We start from the raw sequence: 16,180 nt of genomic DNA, 5'->3' as shown, positions 1-16,180 counted from the left end.
TGGTTAGGGGCGTGGTTAAGAGGAGAGTATATTTACAGCTAGAATTCACCAACTCAAGTATTTATATATATATATATATATATATATATATACATATATATATATATATATATATATATATATATATATATATATATATATATATATATATATATATAAATACTTGACTTTCAGTGAATTCTAGCTATATATATATATATATATATATATATATATATATATATATATATATATATATATATATATATATATATATATATATATATATATATATATATATATATATATATGTGACGGTCCACAACTGTATGTGGCAAAATGCAGATCCACACTGCTGTCGCTTCAACATATCACTGGCACCAGGTGGATTATGAATTTCTTTTATTACAATGTCCTGCAAAACAGTGCAAATTGTGAGACTGTGAGTCCACTTGGGTCACGGGATTATCAATTGGAAGGCGTCACAGTTCTGAGCACTTCCCGCAGGTAAAGTACATACCACTTCTCGCCAGCAACAGGCGCTGTTGCAACACTTCATTCATAATTTAATCAGGCATACTGAACGTCTGTTTCTACACCGTTACATATATATATATATATATATATATATATATATATATATATATATATATATATATATATATATATATATATATATATATATATATATATATATATATATATATATATATATATATATATTGATTTTATTATATAAATAAAAGAAATACTTGAATTTTAGTGTTCATTTATTTACACATATACACACACACACACACAGAACACTCATCTACTCATTGTTGTACTTGAAAGTACAATGCTTTGTTAAGGGTTGAATTGTCCATCCTCTTTCTATTCTCTGTCCCTATTTTTCTAACCATGCTGAACACCCTCTCTGATGATGCATTGCTGTGTGGCACGCACAAAAGTGCTTTCATCAAATGCACGAGAGTGTGGAATCTTCCATCTCTCCCTAGCATGGCCCAAAACCGGTCAATCCTTGCTTCCTGGGGAAGATCTTCCCTGGCAAGCAATTGGTACTCCAGTACTTGTACCCGGAGGCTGGTCAGGTCCAATCGCAGCTGCGGCAGACTTTTTTTGGGGGGGGCGTGGCCTCCAGCTCCGGCTGAATACCGGAAGTTTGTCGGGAGAAAATCTCTGTCGGGAGGTTGTCGGGAGAGGCGCTGAATATCGGGATTCTCCCGCTAAAAACGGGAGGGTTGGCAAGTATGCAATATGTGTATAAAAAATATACATTTAGGCCTCCACTCAGGCTTGATCCCAGGGACCCCAAAGGGTTTTGTTCAAAAAAATATTAAAAATGTGTCATTATTCAGTATTATTATTTGTATTATTATTCAAGTTTTAAATCCATAGATCAACATTAGGTCTATCTGTCGATATAACGTTTTTAAAGATTTAAGTCGTATGCTCTTTTTGTCAAAGAAAACCCTGGTTTTTAATGGAAAAAACACAAAATATGCAATATTTTCACCCAATAACATTTTTAAGTGGAATATTTGAGTAATAATTGGAGCCTTAAAAAGGTAAATAACTCATAACACCATTGATTTTAATTCATTATTATTTTTTGAGCGATGATACTTAAAAACAAATCACACAAAAATTATTGGGGAACCAAAAGGGTCCTACTCATTAAAGTGTTAAAAAAGAAATTATACATTTTTTTTTACTGTTTACTTTTAACACAATAATCTCGAGATCAACTTCAGTTCTATCCGTCAATTATAAGTTGTATTTTTGTTTATGTTTTTTGTTTGTTCGTTTTAGGCCCTTCTTAAAAAAAAAAAAAAAAACAGCTCAATTTTTTATATGGCAAACACAAAATATGCAACATTTTCCCCAAAAAATATCTCAAAGTGCAATATTTAATGTGACGTAACTGGAGCCTTGGATAGGTCAATAATTCATAACAACATTGATTTTGATTCATTATTATTTTTTAAAGAAAGAAACAGCCTGCATGGCAGCTTTGTGTTATTAGAGTAAACATTGCAACATTTTCTTGTTACATTTCACCTGTTTGGTCTTTCATACCACTTTTTATGTTTTAAATTTTTTTAATCGTATTTTAAAATGGGCCGTTAAAAAATGACATGCGGGCCGCAAATGGCCCCCGGGCCGCATTTTGGACATCCCTGAAATACAGGAATACTGATACAATCTACGTGAAACGTCATGGTAAAATAAGTTAATGAATTTGCCTCTACTTAATTTATTATTATTGTGATACCCCAGGACAAAGGTTGTACGCTTTGATTGATTGAAACTTTTATTAGTAGATTGCACAGTACAGTACATATTCCGTACAATTTACCACTAAATGGTAACACCCGAATAAGTTTTTCAACTTGTTGAAGTCGGGGTCCACGTTAATCAATTCATGGTAACGCGAATAAATATGTTTTTATTAGCTACTTACGACAATATAAATCAACGTAACATTATAAAGAATGGCACCTAATTTCCTTACTCCGTTCTACTACACACAACTGTTTAAGAAAAAGGTAATAAGTAAAGAGTCCAAAATAACAAAATATACTCTATAAATACCATCTCTGTGCTGACTCTCCTGGAAGTGTGCCTGAGAGAGAGAGAGAGAGAGAGAGAGAGAGAGAGAGAGAGATATTGTAAATCCATCCATTTTCTACCGCTTGTCCCTTTTTGGGGTCGTGGGGTGTGCTGGAGCCTATCTCAGCTGCATTCGGGCGGAAGCACCTCATCGCAGGGCCAACACAGATCGACAACATTCACACTCACGTTCACACTGTAGGGCCAATTTAGTGTTGCCAATCAACCTATCCCCAGGTGCATGTCTTTTTGGAGGTGAGAGGAAGCCGGAGTACCCGGAGGGAACCCACGCAGTCACGGGGAGAACATGCAAACTCCACACAGAAAGATCACAGGCACAGGCTCGAACCCAGGACCTTCGTATTGTGAGGCAGACACACTATTATTATTTTATTTTAATTAGTGTTAACACTTTTTTTAAGGTGCAATGTGACACGACTCTGTCCACAGATTTCTTTATTATAGTATACCTATATTTTAATTTTGCATAGTTTTAATTTCGATAGGTGTTTAAGTTTGATACATTTTAATTGTTTTGATTGTGTTCTAATGCTGGCCTTGGCAATGTAAACATATGTTTCCCATGTCAATAAAGCCCCTTTAAATTGAAATTGGATTGAAATTGAATTGAGAAAGAGCGAGAGAGAGAGAGGAAAGAGAGAGAGAGAGAAAGAGAGAGAGAGAGAGAGAGAGAGAGAGAGAGAGAGAGAGAGAGAGAGAGAGAGAGGCCATGCCTTATTTTGAGTTTGTTGGCATGTTCCTGTGTTTGATGATTTAGTACCGGTCTAGCACTCTTATTTTGGTTTATTTTCCTGTTTTAGTTTAGTTAGTGTCTTGTTTTGAGTTTCCGTATAGTCTTTTTGTGCACTCCTTACTGCACTAATGTTCTGTTTTACGTGCACATCCCTGCACGAGAGTGTTTTGTTAAGAGTTTGACTACTAGTGTTTTAAATATTATTTTACTGGGAAGCTGCATTCGTGCATTCTATTTCAATCTCGAAATCACAACAACTACCGTTTACATGCGGCCCTGCAAGCGTGACAGCATTTTATTGTATTTATTAATCAAGCACTGACATGGAAAAAAACCAATTGTTCTTGCTCAAGATAGTCACAGGTAAATATGTAACATTTACCTTAAGTGTGCAAATAAACAAAGCATGTCAAATGTATAAACATGTAGTAATACATTGTTAAAACAAATATAAAAAACAAAGAGTCTCATCTAATCTCAATTAAAGTTTAAATTGGCTTGTTGTTCACTGTAAGTGTCTTCATAATTGATTGATTGATTGAGACTTTTATTAGTAGGTTGCACAGTGAAGTACATATTCCGTACAATTGACCACTAAATGGTAACACCCGAATAAGTTTTTCAACTTGTTTAAGTCGGGGTCCACTTAAATTGATTCTTGATACAGATATTTACTATCATATATACTATCATCATAATAAAGTCATCACACAAGATAATCACATTGAATTATTTACATTATTTACAATCAGGGGTGTGGAGGGGTGGGGGGGGGGGTAGGATATGGACATCAAGTAGTGGACATAGAGAGAGAGAGAGAGAGAGAAAAAGAGAGAGAGAGAGAAAAAAAAAAAAGAGAGAGAGAGAGAGAGAGAGAGAGATCAGAAGGCATAAGAAAAAGTATCTGCATTTGATTGTTTACATTTGATTATTAGCAATCCGGGGAGGGTGTTAGTTTAGAGTTGTAGCTGCCTGGAGGTGAACTTTTGTTGCGGTTTTGAAGGAGGATAGAGATGCCCTTTCTTTTATACCTGTTGGGAGCGCATTCCACATTGATGTGGCATAGAAAGAGAATGAGTTAAGACCTTTGTTAGTTCGGAATCTGGTTTTAACGTGGTTAGTGGAGCTCCCCCTGGTGTTGTGGTTATGGCGGTCATTTACGTTAAGGAAGTAGTTTGACATGTACTTCGGTATCAGGGAGGTGTAGCGGATTTTATAGACTAGGCTCAGTGCAAGTTGTTTAACTCTGTCCTCCACCTTGAGCCAGCCCACTTTAGAGAAGTGGGTAGGAGTGAGGTGGGATCTGGGGTGGAGGTCTAGAAGTAACCTGACTAGCTTGTTCTGAGATGTTTGGAGTTTAGATTTGAGGGTTTTGGAGGTGCTGGGGTACCAGGAGGTGCATGCGTAATCGAAAAAGGGTTGAATGAGAGTTCCCGCCAGAATCCTCAAGGTGCTTTTGTTGACCAGAGAGGAGATTCTGTAGAGAAATCTCGTTCGTTGGTTAACCTTTTTGATTACCTTGGTTGCCATTTTATCACAGGAAAGGTTAGCCTCTACAATGGAACCTAGGTAGGTGACCTCATCTTTCCTGGTGATAACAATGTCACCCACTTTTATGGTGAAGTCATTGACTTTCTTAAGGTTGATGTGGGACCCAAACAGGATGTATTCTGTTTTACACAAGTGTATGGATAGCTTGTTGTCAGCGAGCCAGGTGCAAGTTCTACAGAGCTCAGCACTGAGGATTTTCTCCACCTGTGACTTGTCCTTGCCAGATACCAGCAGGGCAGAGTCATCCACAAACAAAAACAATTCACAGTCGCATGCCGATGACATGTCGTTTATGTATATTAGGAACAGTAAGTAAAGGTCCCAATATACTGCCTTGGGGGACTCCACAGCTCACCGAGAGGGGGGGGGGGGGGGGGCACGGTGCCGTTCACCTCTACCACCTGCTCCCTCCCTTCCAAGTAAGATTGCATCCAGCTCCATGAGGTTTTGTTAAATCCGATTGCTCTGAGCTTATCCAACAGTATAGCGTGGTTAACGGTGTCAAAGGCCTTCTGAAGGTCCAGCATGACCATGCTGCAGTATTTGCCCGCGTCCACCTCATGTTTGATGTGGTCGGTCAGATAGAGAAGGCATGTGTCAGTGGAGTGGTTAGTTCTGAAGCCGGATTGGAATTTGTACATGAGTTTATTAGTGGCAAGGTAACTATCGACCTGTTCATAAACTATTTTCTCCATTACTTTCGAAATGGAACTGAGAATAGAAACAGGTCGGTAGTTGCCAGGTTCCAATTTGCTTCTTTTTTTAAAGAGGGGAGTTACTCTTGCTATCTTAAAATCTTTTGGTACTTGGCCTTGTGTAATTGATAGGTTTATTATGTGCGTGATGATCGGGGCAATGATGGAGGCAGAGTCCCTGAGGAATCTGGAGGGAATATTATCAAGACCGGTGGCCTTGTTAGGGTGGAGTGCGCTCAATTTTTTAAACACCTCATCAGCTGTGACCATTTCTAATTTGAAATCGTCGTTGGATACTCCTAGCTTTCTGTAGAAGGCTTTAATGTGTTCTACACCAAAGCGACCAGAGTGGTGGGACAACGCAGGGCCTTTTTGTTGGCAAATTTGCTGATAAAGTCATAAAAGTCCAATTGTCGGCTTAGCTGACTTTTGATTGTAAGTCTCGCAAGGCTATTTAGCCTCTCTTGGCTTGTTGTGTTTCTGACATAGTTCTTAACTAGTTTGAGTGTGCTAAACACCCTTTCTCCATGCAACAATCACAGGTAATGTTATGGCATAAAAGTCAGTGTAAAACTGTCCCAATTTCTGAATTTGTTAATGTCAGCTATTATGGTGTGTTTTATTTTATATTAGTATAAAAAACAAACAACAAATCTTTGAACATTTAACTTTTTTGTATTTAGGCTCCAGCACCCCCCGCGACCCCAAAAAGGGACAAGCGGTAGAAAATGGATGGATGGATGGTATTTAGGCTATTTAAATGTCTCACTATTAACACATTTCACAAGACCACATTGAACATATCATGATAAACATTCGGTAAGCTTCTGTAACCAGAATACCATTTGTGCCATTTGTTTACAACCGAATGGAATTCTAATGTGGGTGATTCCGACTATTTTGGACTGTTAGTAGTCGATCCACTGCGATCGTTCTGCCTTCAATACCTCAATGCTAACGAGGGGTAAATTACACTTCAACGACGGTTGTTGGCTTTGACAGTAGGATTGCTCGTTTGCATCAAAACAGTTGTTTTTCTCACTACAATAGGGCAAAACCATCCTTGGCCAGGCACACCCCTCTGGTTTTGGAGTGTAAATATTTGGGGTTTTGGCACTAGCCGCTAGACTAGATCTGACCAAACTAAGTCCAAGACTAGATCTGATCAATCCAAAGTCTAGGAGCATGAACCGATGAAGCTTACTTGAATGAGAGGCGAAACGTCTTCTAACACAAACCAAACAGTCCAGTTGTGATCAATTGAATGCCGCAGCACACAAACTATTGACTGTTTGTAAAATCAATGCCAGAATTCATCTAGCAGACTGGTCAAATATTCAGAGAAAATTATGTCAGAATGCTGCTGATAGATACAAAAAGAGTCCGATTGGGGAAAAACTTAAAGCTAAGGTCAGGGTGTGTGAAATAATAAATGTATAATTTTGACCATGATGTTGGAAGAAAATCTTTTAACTCTAAATCATTATTTATTGTTATTCATTTAAATCATACTACAAATCCATCCATCCATCCATTTTCCGCTTTTTGGATCATTTTTGCTTAAATAAAGTATTTCTTAATCCTCGTAAATTTGGGCCACTGTTATTACAAAACTACATTTGAAAAATAAACTAAAAAAAAAACAATACCAACTCCTCTGTTCTAATTTTATCGGATTAATGACTTTTGATTGATCTTGATTGTCGTATTATTATTTTTTGTAATTACCTGTGTTTTATTATATAAAAGAGCTTTACGTCCAGTACACACACACAAGCGTGCGCACGCACACGCACACACACACTCACACAAACACACGCACACACAATATGTCTAAAAAGTAGAGATGGTAATGTTTATTGTTTTGAATTTTAGTATAATATCATAACTTGGCATGTTTGATGTGTTGGGTGTTCTGGGAGCTGAGAAATGTGTGGTCCTGGTTCAAGAAGGAGGTGATGAATTCGGGGAAATCTCTTCGTAGAACAACTTCCAAGAACATGTCTGCAGCTGTCTGGAACTTCTGTCTCTCCCTTAAACATGACAACACAAAATCAAAATATTGTTGTAGATGAACAAACCCTGTAAGTCAGTTAATAACAACAATAATTATGTTTGTACAGACTTTAAATGAGAGTTCACTTTCTCTGCTTTCAGTGTATGAGGAAAGGCCAAGTGCTTCATTGTAAAATGTTGCCTTGAGATGATAGTATTGATATGAAATATTAACATCTTGTAAAAGTAAACTAGCAAAACATTTGAAGACTTTTGTGTGAGATTGTAGTACAGAGAGTTGATGAAATACCGAACAGAGCAGGTTGGCCAGAACTCCATCAGCACCTCTGTGGTCAGCTCAGACACCAGCTGTCGACTCACCAGCTTCTCCTCATCCTCAAGTGAAGCCTGATGACGGATCCACTGCCACACCTGTGATAAGCACATAGATATACATACAAATTATCCGTGGCACAGGTCAAGAGACGAGAAGACATAACAATTTCAATTATTATTGATGATAGTGATTAGCTTTCACATTCAAGTTCCAATATTACAGTAAGTATTACTCCTTAGATTGTTTGTACAGATATGGTATTGTTTCTGCTGGGCAAGTATGCCTGACGCGCCTCCTACAGCGCCTTGGGTCAGCTGCAGGGTCATCAGCCGGGGACCACCGCTCATTGGAGTTTCGCTCTCTTTAACCCCGGAACGCCTCCTGGTGGCGGAGCTGTGGCAGGGACGTCTCCCTGCCACCCCCTGCAGCTGACCCATCTTATTGCCTCGACCCCCAGTACTTATCCCTCCTCCTCAGCCACAACCAGAAGCTTCCTTTTTCTGCTTCCTCAGCAAGGGCCTTGATTTCCCTTTGGAGCTTAGCCCCAGTCGTTCCCACATCTCGGAGCAGCCTTAAAGTTGATGTACCGACGAAGCCCCGACAGCCTACTTCCACAGGGTAGATGGTAGTGGACCAGCCTGCCTCTCTGCACTCAGCAGCCAGATCTGCATATTTGGCTGCTTTGCGCTTGTAGGCTGCCTGGATTCCCTCCTCCCAGGGGATGGTGAGCTCGATCAGCATGGCAGACTTGGTAACAGCAGACCACAGCACGATGTCTGGGCGGAGTGAAGTGGTGGTGATCTCACGGGGGAACTGGAGCTGTTTGCCGATATCAGCCCTCATACTCCAGTCCCTTGCAAGAGAGAGGACACTGCGGGTGCCTCGTTGGCTGGTGTCTCCTTTGCCTTCCCCTGGTCTCACCAACATGACAAGAAGTTTCTTGGCCATGGGCTGGCTGTTGGCCTCCTGTCTACTGCTCTCCAGGACTTCGGCCAGTTTCATCAGGACTTGGTCATGCCGCCATCTGTAGCGACCTTGTGTCAGCGCGATCTTGCAGCCTGATAGCAAGTGCTGCAGGCTGGCGTTGGGAGCACCACACAGGTGACAGCTCTCCTCCTGGCCGAACCACTGGTGGAGGTCTCTAGGGCATGGCAAGGTGTCATAGGTTGCCCTAAGAAGGAAGCTGAGCCTGGCTTGTGGCATCTTCTATAGGTCGGCCCAGCTGATGGGTCTACTGATGGTACCTTCCCAAGTGGTCCATCTTCCTTGGCGACCTTGAGACACGGCCTTGATGGTATATTGCTCCTGGTTCGCCCTTGAGACCTCCTCCACAACCATGGCTCTGCGTTCCCTCTTTGTGGCCTTGGACCAGAGGCGTGGAGAATCTCCCCAGCCAAGCCCCGCTCTCCCTACTTGCACCCTGCCAACTATTTCCTGGTGTTGGAGCCTGCCAATGGCCTTGGCGACTTCTGGCCCTGCTTGCCACTTCCGGCCTGTTCGGGTGGGTACACGTGCATTCCTCACTGTAGGATCTGAGGATTCTTCCAGCTCAAGAACCAATCTGGCCTTCTCCTGCTTATAGCCCAGGGTGACGGACTGGATCGGCAGATGCAGCGAAGTTGCCCCAAATAAGCCAGTGTCGGAGAAGCAACGCGGTAGGCCCAGCCACTTTCGGATGTAGGAGTTGGCTAGTCTGTCCAACCCGTTGGCTGTTGAGGATGGAATCTCGCACATCTTCAGTGGCCACATAACCCTTTGGTACCGTGTGAAGTTGTAGCACCACAACTTGTACTTTCCGGGGAGCTGGCTCTTGTTGATACTCGCTAGGCCTTCTGAGAGTTGTTTCTGTGCTGCCTTGCCTGCGTGCTTGTCTGACAGGTCCGCATTGTACTGCCTCCCCAGGCTTTGGATGGACTGGTTGACCAGTAGCGGGATTTGCTCACCTCCCGCAACAAAGATGGTTTTGTCGTTCCTGGTGCCTTTGCGCAAGGAGAGGCTTCGTGACTTGGAGGGTTTTATCTTCATCCGTGCCCATGTCACTAGCTCATCGAGCCTCTTCAGGCACCTTCTCGTGCATGGGGCTGTTTGCAGGACCACAGTGACATCGTCCATGTAGCTTCGGAGCGGTGGAAGCCTCTGCCCCGTCTGCAGCCTCATTCCTCCTACAGTCTGGCGGGCTCCGCGGAGGATGATTTCAAAAGCTGCGACAAAGAGGACTGGGGAGATGGAACACCCCATGGCGATGCCTACTTCCAGACGCTGCCATCCTGTCGTAAAATCCTGGAGGCTGAAACACATCTGGAAGTCCCTGAAGTAGCTGGTTACCAGGTTGATGATGGAAACAGGGACGTGGAAGAACTCCAATGCAAACTGGATGAGTTTGTGAGGGACAGAACCATAAGCATTTGCAAGGTCAAGCCACACCACGTGGAGGTCGCTCTTCTCCTGCTTGGCCCTCTGGATCTGTGCCCAAATCATTGAAGAATGCTCCACGCATCCTGGAAAACCTGGTACTCCTGCTTTCTGGCAGCTGGTGTCAATATAGCCATTCCCTGTGAGGTAAGACGTTATTCTCTTGGCCATGACTGCAAAGAAGATCTTTCCCTCGACATTCAACAGGGCAATGCTCCTGAATTGACTGATGTTATGGGACTCCTGTTCCTTCGGAATAAACACCGCCACAGCTCTCTGCCACTCCGACGGAATGAGTAGATTCTTCCATGCTGTGCTCATTAGCTTCCACAAGCATTTCAGCACTTGGGGGCAGTTCTTGAATAGCTTGTAGGGGATTCCGTTAGGCCCAGGAGCTGATGCTGACCTCGCTTTCTTGACGACTGCCCTTACCTCGCTCAGCCGAGGAGGGAAGCTGTCAAACTGCGTGGTTGGGGGAGGTGGAGGAGGGACGTATCCTGGTAAACCTAACGGATCGTTCCTCTTCGAGTCGCTGTATTGGCCCCTGATGTACTGCTCAAGCTCCTCCTTGGTGGCTTCCAGTTTCCCGCTTCTTTTCTCCTCCAGAAGCTGACGGGCGTGCCCGAAGGGATTCCTCATGAAGCTAGCTCTTTCTTTCTCCTTTCTTTTTCTGCGTCTGCGAATACGTTCTGCTCTTCGCATGCTTCCCAGCTTCTGTCTCACCTCGTCCCATAACACCTTCAGGCCTTCTTTCTCCTCTGCCGATGCTTTCCTCCATCTCCTGCGAAGCTGGCGCCGATCTTGCACCAAGGCGTCAATCTCGGCCTCCCTCCTGCTCTTCCTTGGGGGGAGATTGTGCTGCTTCTTGGTGAGGCTACCGAATCTAGCTTTGCACTCCTCGTACAGGATGTCCCCAAGAAGGTTGAGTTTCTTGTCCACTTTACCACGTAGCGAGTGCTCCAGCAGTAGACTGAGGTCTGAGTCCAGTTTCTGCCATGTCTTCACATCACTTGCTCTAGGCCACTTGATGGTGCACTTTCTTCCTGGTTCCCTCTTTTCTGTTTGTTGGGTGACTGGGGGGCTGGCAGGTCACCCAGGTTATAATATGTATTGTTGCCATAAGTAGTGATAGGAATTATGTTTCTTTTTCGACAGCCAAGTCAGAAGAACCAACTCCCTTAAAAGAACATCCCCACTCATAACTTCTCAGATTGATTTATTACCAAAATACATTTTACAATGTCTAACTTACACATAAAGGTATAATAAATGCTAACAATTTATTTGGCTCTATTAATAAGGTCAACCAACCAACCAACCAACCAACCAACATGGAACAGATTGGTATTTAAGCATTTGTTTTTTGTTGCAAACATTTACAAACTATTTACAGTTACACAACACAACAAATTAGATTTGTTAGAAAATTGTGCAATATTAAAACAAAAACAAAAATGAAATATTACTTCTCTGGTCTTTAACAAAGATTGTCATTTAGTAACAAGTAACAGTAACAAGTAACAGTAAAAAGATAAAAATACCACGCACTCGACAGCGTATGCAAAAAATAAAAAAGCGTGTACTTTGAGTGGGTGTATTGCGTGTGATCTACTAACACTGTGTGTGCAATTGAAAAGTGGTGCAGACCGCCTTATTTAAATGAGGATTTTGCGTGCATACGGGGCTTTTACTACGGAGACAGATAATTATTTTCTTCACATTCATGTTATCACGCTCCTACCTGTGTGTGATGTGTTGAACCAGCAGCACACATCTATAATCTGTAACACCTTTTCTCAATCGCAATCTAGACAAATTAATGAACACTGACACCATCTGACAGTTTTCTTTTACTTTCAAATTCTGTGCAAGAAGCTGTGGATGTAAAGACTCAAATGCAGGAAAATGCACAATAAAAGATGTATTTTAATTTTGCAATTATATATGGTGATATATTTCCTACATTTAAAAAAATCAATGACGTTAAAAATAAAAGCCAGCAGACACCAGAATACATAAAGTTAAAGTTAAAGTACACACACACTAGGTATGGTGAAATTTGTCCTCTGCATTTGACCCATCCCCTTGTTCACCCCCTGGGAGGTGAGGGGAGCAGTGGGCAGCAGCGGTGCCGCGCCCGGGAATCATTTTTGGTGATTTAACCCCCAATTCCAACCCTTGATGCTGAGTGCCAAGCAGGGAGGTAATGGGTCCCATTTTTATAGTCTTTGGTATGACTCGGCCGGGGTTTGAACTCACAACCTACCGATCTCAGGGCGGACACTCTAACCACTAGGCCACTGAGTAGGTCATCAACTGAATTCATTTCCCTACGCCCCATAAATAATCCAGTTGCAATTAAATTATAAAATGAAATGTCTGAATAGACGATACATCTAATATTTTTATTCCTAACCGTCCAAAATGTTGACACAGAAATGGACATCGGACATCGTCTCTCTTTGCAGCACATGCACTGATCCTGCAGCTGTGTGTGGAACTGTCAGTTTGGCACGTCCTTCTGACATGTGTTAAATAAAACGCCAAATAGTGCTTGCAAACCAGTGATGTGTGTTGATGAATCACATCGCACGTGCTAAATAATTATACTTGCATCTTCTCCTCCCAGTATTGTGGGCGTTTTGATGATCAGCAAATATTTTGCATAATAATTAAGGCGGAGACACAAAGTGGATTGCATAGCTTATTCTGCTCACTTAAGACGCAATCCACTTTGCACACATTTAGTAGATCAGCTTTGCGTGTGCTATCAGGTTTGCACGTGTTTTAGCACACGCAAACCTTTAATAAATAAGGCCCTAAGTCAGTGGTTCTTAACCTGGGTTCGATCGAACCCTAGGGGTTCGGTGAGTCGGCCTCAGGGGTTCGGCAGAGCCTCCGCCGCAGCGGTCAAGACACACCAGACTCATGAATTGATTAACGTGGACCCCAACTTAATTAAACAAGTTGAAAAACGTATTCGGGTGTTACCATTTAGTGGTCAATTGTACGGAATATGTACTGTACTGTGCAATCTACTAATAAAAGTTTCATTCAATAAATCAATCAATCAATCGTGTAAATAAAAACTTCTCCCTGTCGGCGTATCTATACTGTAAAGTTAACATTTGAATGACATTAAAAAGGAAGTCTAAGTCTAAATATTATGTATACCCTTAAACAATGTTCCCTCTGATTTTCCATCTGATTTGCAAGTGTGTAATTTGTTGTGAGTTCATACACTGTGTTGGTTTTGTTCTTTGAACAAGGTGATGTTCATGCACGGTTCATTTTGTGCACTAGTAAAAAAAACATATAACTTTGTCTTGAATTTTTAAAAAAAAACATACAATTTTTCACTAAAGAAGGGTTCGGTGAATGTGCATATGAAACTGGCGGTGTTCGGTACCTCCAACAAGGTTAAGAACCACTGCCCTAAGTGTTTGTTTTACTTTCCTCACCGTTCCAACAGGTAATTATATACTTTTTCTCATTCTCTCTCACCTTTCTCCTGCTATGACTGTGTAAAGATTCTCATTCATCAGTTTATTTTATTCTCAGTGATTATTCTCATTAATCACTTGTATTTATTCTCAGTGAATATTGTAATTCATAGAACAAATACAAACTTTTGAATTGAATATATGAATATATGTTACATGTTTAATATTTTACAAAAAGGTGCATTTCTTCTGTCACCGTACCTGCGATCGAGAAATTTCTGCTGTGGCGGAATCTTCTACCTGGCCTTTGTAGTAAAAATGTCCTTTTCCTAGAAAACAAGACATGATTTATGTACTTGTCGAAATTGTGACTTAAAAACAGACTTACCAGACAGCCAAGCATGAATGAAGAGGACTCCAACAGCAATGTTATATTTCAACCCATAAAGGGTAACTCCTCCCTAGAAGATATAATTATGAACAATAAACACAACGTTCTATAACATGGCTCCTCCATACCTCATTGACATCCCAACTCACTGCAGTCCTCATCTGCTGCCTTGCTCATGAGTCTTTGGAAACCTTGATACTCGAGAAATCATAACAACTACTTGTTGTTTACTTTTTAAAACTCAAAACTAGGGTTTTACACGAGTATCTGTATTTTTTGGTACCGGTTCGTAATTTCGGTCAGTCTATGAGGATCGTTAAGATTTTGGACAAATTATTGTTTTTGTTTTTTTATCCAGTTTACTGTTGTAATTATAAAACACTGGGGACGGCGTGGCGGGGTTGGGAGAGTGGCCGTGTCAGCAACCTGAGGGTTCCTGGTTCGATTCCCACCATCTACCAACCTCGTCATGTCCGTTGTGTCCTTGAGCAACACTTCATCCTTGCTCCTGATGGGTTGTGGTTAGGGCCTTGCATGGCAGCTCCCGCCATCAGTGTGTGAATGTGTGTGTGAATGGGTGAATGTGGAAATAGTGTCAAAGCGCTTTGAGTACCTTGAAGGTAGAAAAGCACTATACAAGTATAACCCATTTACCATTTACATACACTCCAAGTGCCGCTGGTGCTGCTATGCATAAAGAAAGACACGGTTAAGCTCTGCTAGTCATCTTGGAATAAAAACAAGTAGGGAAACAACACCACACAAAAGTTTGTAACACAAAAATATTTCCTCCTCAAAAGTACCTTAAAGTCGCGCACACTAATAAGAGTAATATTGGCTCGTGGGTGATGGTGTAATCAGCATTGTGTGCGTTCCTGACTAAAATACCACACATACACACACACCCAAATTGTCCAACTTCACCATTAAAGAGTGCCTGAAAGCCTGTCTGTGCCCTACTCTCTGACCAGAATCCTTCGCCTAAGAATATATCAGATCAGCATTCTACATCCAGAGTAACCTACTCTATCACACAAATTATTTCCAGTTGAGTGTAAATGTAATGAATGGAAACACAGTGATGGATCTGTGTAGTGTTCGCATGATGACATAACTGCGTTGCACCTTGTATTGCAAACATAGTTGGCTTATTTAAGACTTGAAAAGCAGGTGTTGATAGAAGACTTCCATGCTGTGAGACGTTACATGATGTTGGTGGTGTACAACCTCTTGTGCTAATAAAATGGTAATTAAAAGTGCTATTTTTCCGCATCTTTTTTTTTTTTTTTACACCAATTAGATATAGGACTGCTAAGAATATAATTGGATACTATTATTGTGATTCTTTTTATTGGTTAACAAATTAAATTTATTAGTACTGATATTTATTGTCAAATCTGATTTGCAAGATGTTGTTGTTTTGTTTACTTTTTTTAAGAGCACAGGTGAGTTAATTTTCTTTACTCATTGTCCCTACCCCAATGTTTACCTGTTTCCCACCTTTTTAAGGGGCCCCGGAAGTTGGCTGACCCGTCAGCAGCCCTGTTCTGTCTCCCTGTAATGTTTATCTGCTCTTGAGTAGGACTGTGCTGAAAACGTAATTTCGATTTTTTTGTATGTCTTGTACATGTGAATAATTGACAATAAAGTTGACGTTGAAACCTCAAAGAAACTAACCAAATATTGGTTAATTTATTGAGGTCCTCTGGTTCAACTCTTCAAGCTTGAAAATGTATAGGAAGCAAAAGGTTGTAACCAGGTTTTCGTAGTTGAACCTGCAAACGGAGCAGTGAAAGAGCCCCCCTGCAGGATTGCTTTAAGCTACACCTCTCATCTGGCCGTAGATTGATGTCAAGAATATGCCCTTGTGATACCTTGGGATACCATCAGAAACCTTCAGATACCATCTGATATCTTCAGCTACCATCTGATACCTTCAGATACCATCTGATACCGTCTGGTACTGTACCATATCATACCTTCAGATACCATCTGATACCTTACTTCAGA

At 41.3% G+C, this 16,180-nt stretch overlaps 1 protein-coding gene across 2 annotated transcripts in view; it reads right to left on the bottom strand.

Annotated features, from left to right (window-relative positions):
• Positions 1-7,433: 7,433 nt before the first annotated feature.
• ugl (ureidoglycolate lyase) overlaps positions 7,434-16,180 on the bottom strand; it is a 35,519-nt gene continuing 26,772 nt past the window's right edge. For both annotated transcript variants that reach the window (XM_062045362.1, XM_062045363.1), the window contains exons 14-17: positions 14,168-14,240; positions 14,041-14,108; positions 7,898-8,019; positions 7,434-7,625 (exon numbers count right to left, since the gene is read on the bottom strand). In XM_062045362.1, coding sequence (XP_061901346.1) covers positions 7,475-7,625; positions 7,898-8,019; positions 14,041-14,108; positions 14,168-14,240 — 414 coding nt within the window. In that variant the 3' untranslated portion in view covers positions 7,434-7,474. The remainder of the gene's footprint in view (positions 7,626-7,897; positions 8,020-14,040; positions 14,109-14,167; positions 14,241-16,180) is intronic.

This window comes from Entelurus aequoreus, linkage group LG04 (assembly GCF_033978785.1).
Source record: "Entelurus aequoreus isolate RoL-2023_Sb linkage group LG04, RoL_Eaeq_v1.1, whole genome shotgun sequence".
Lineage (NCBI taxonomy): Eukaryota > Metazoa > Chordata > Actinopteri > Syngnathiformes > Syngnathidae > Entelurus > Entelurus aequoreus.
The sequence above is the reverse complement of the archived record's forward strand: the minus strand, read 5'-3'. Positions and strand labels throughout refer to the sequence as shown.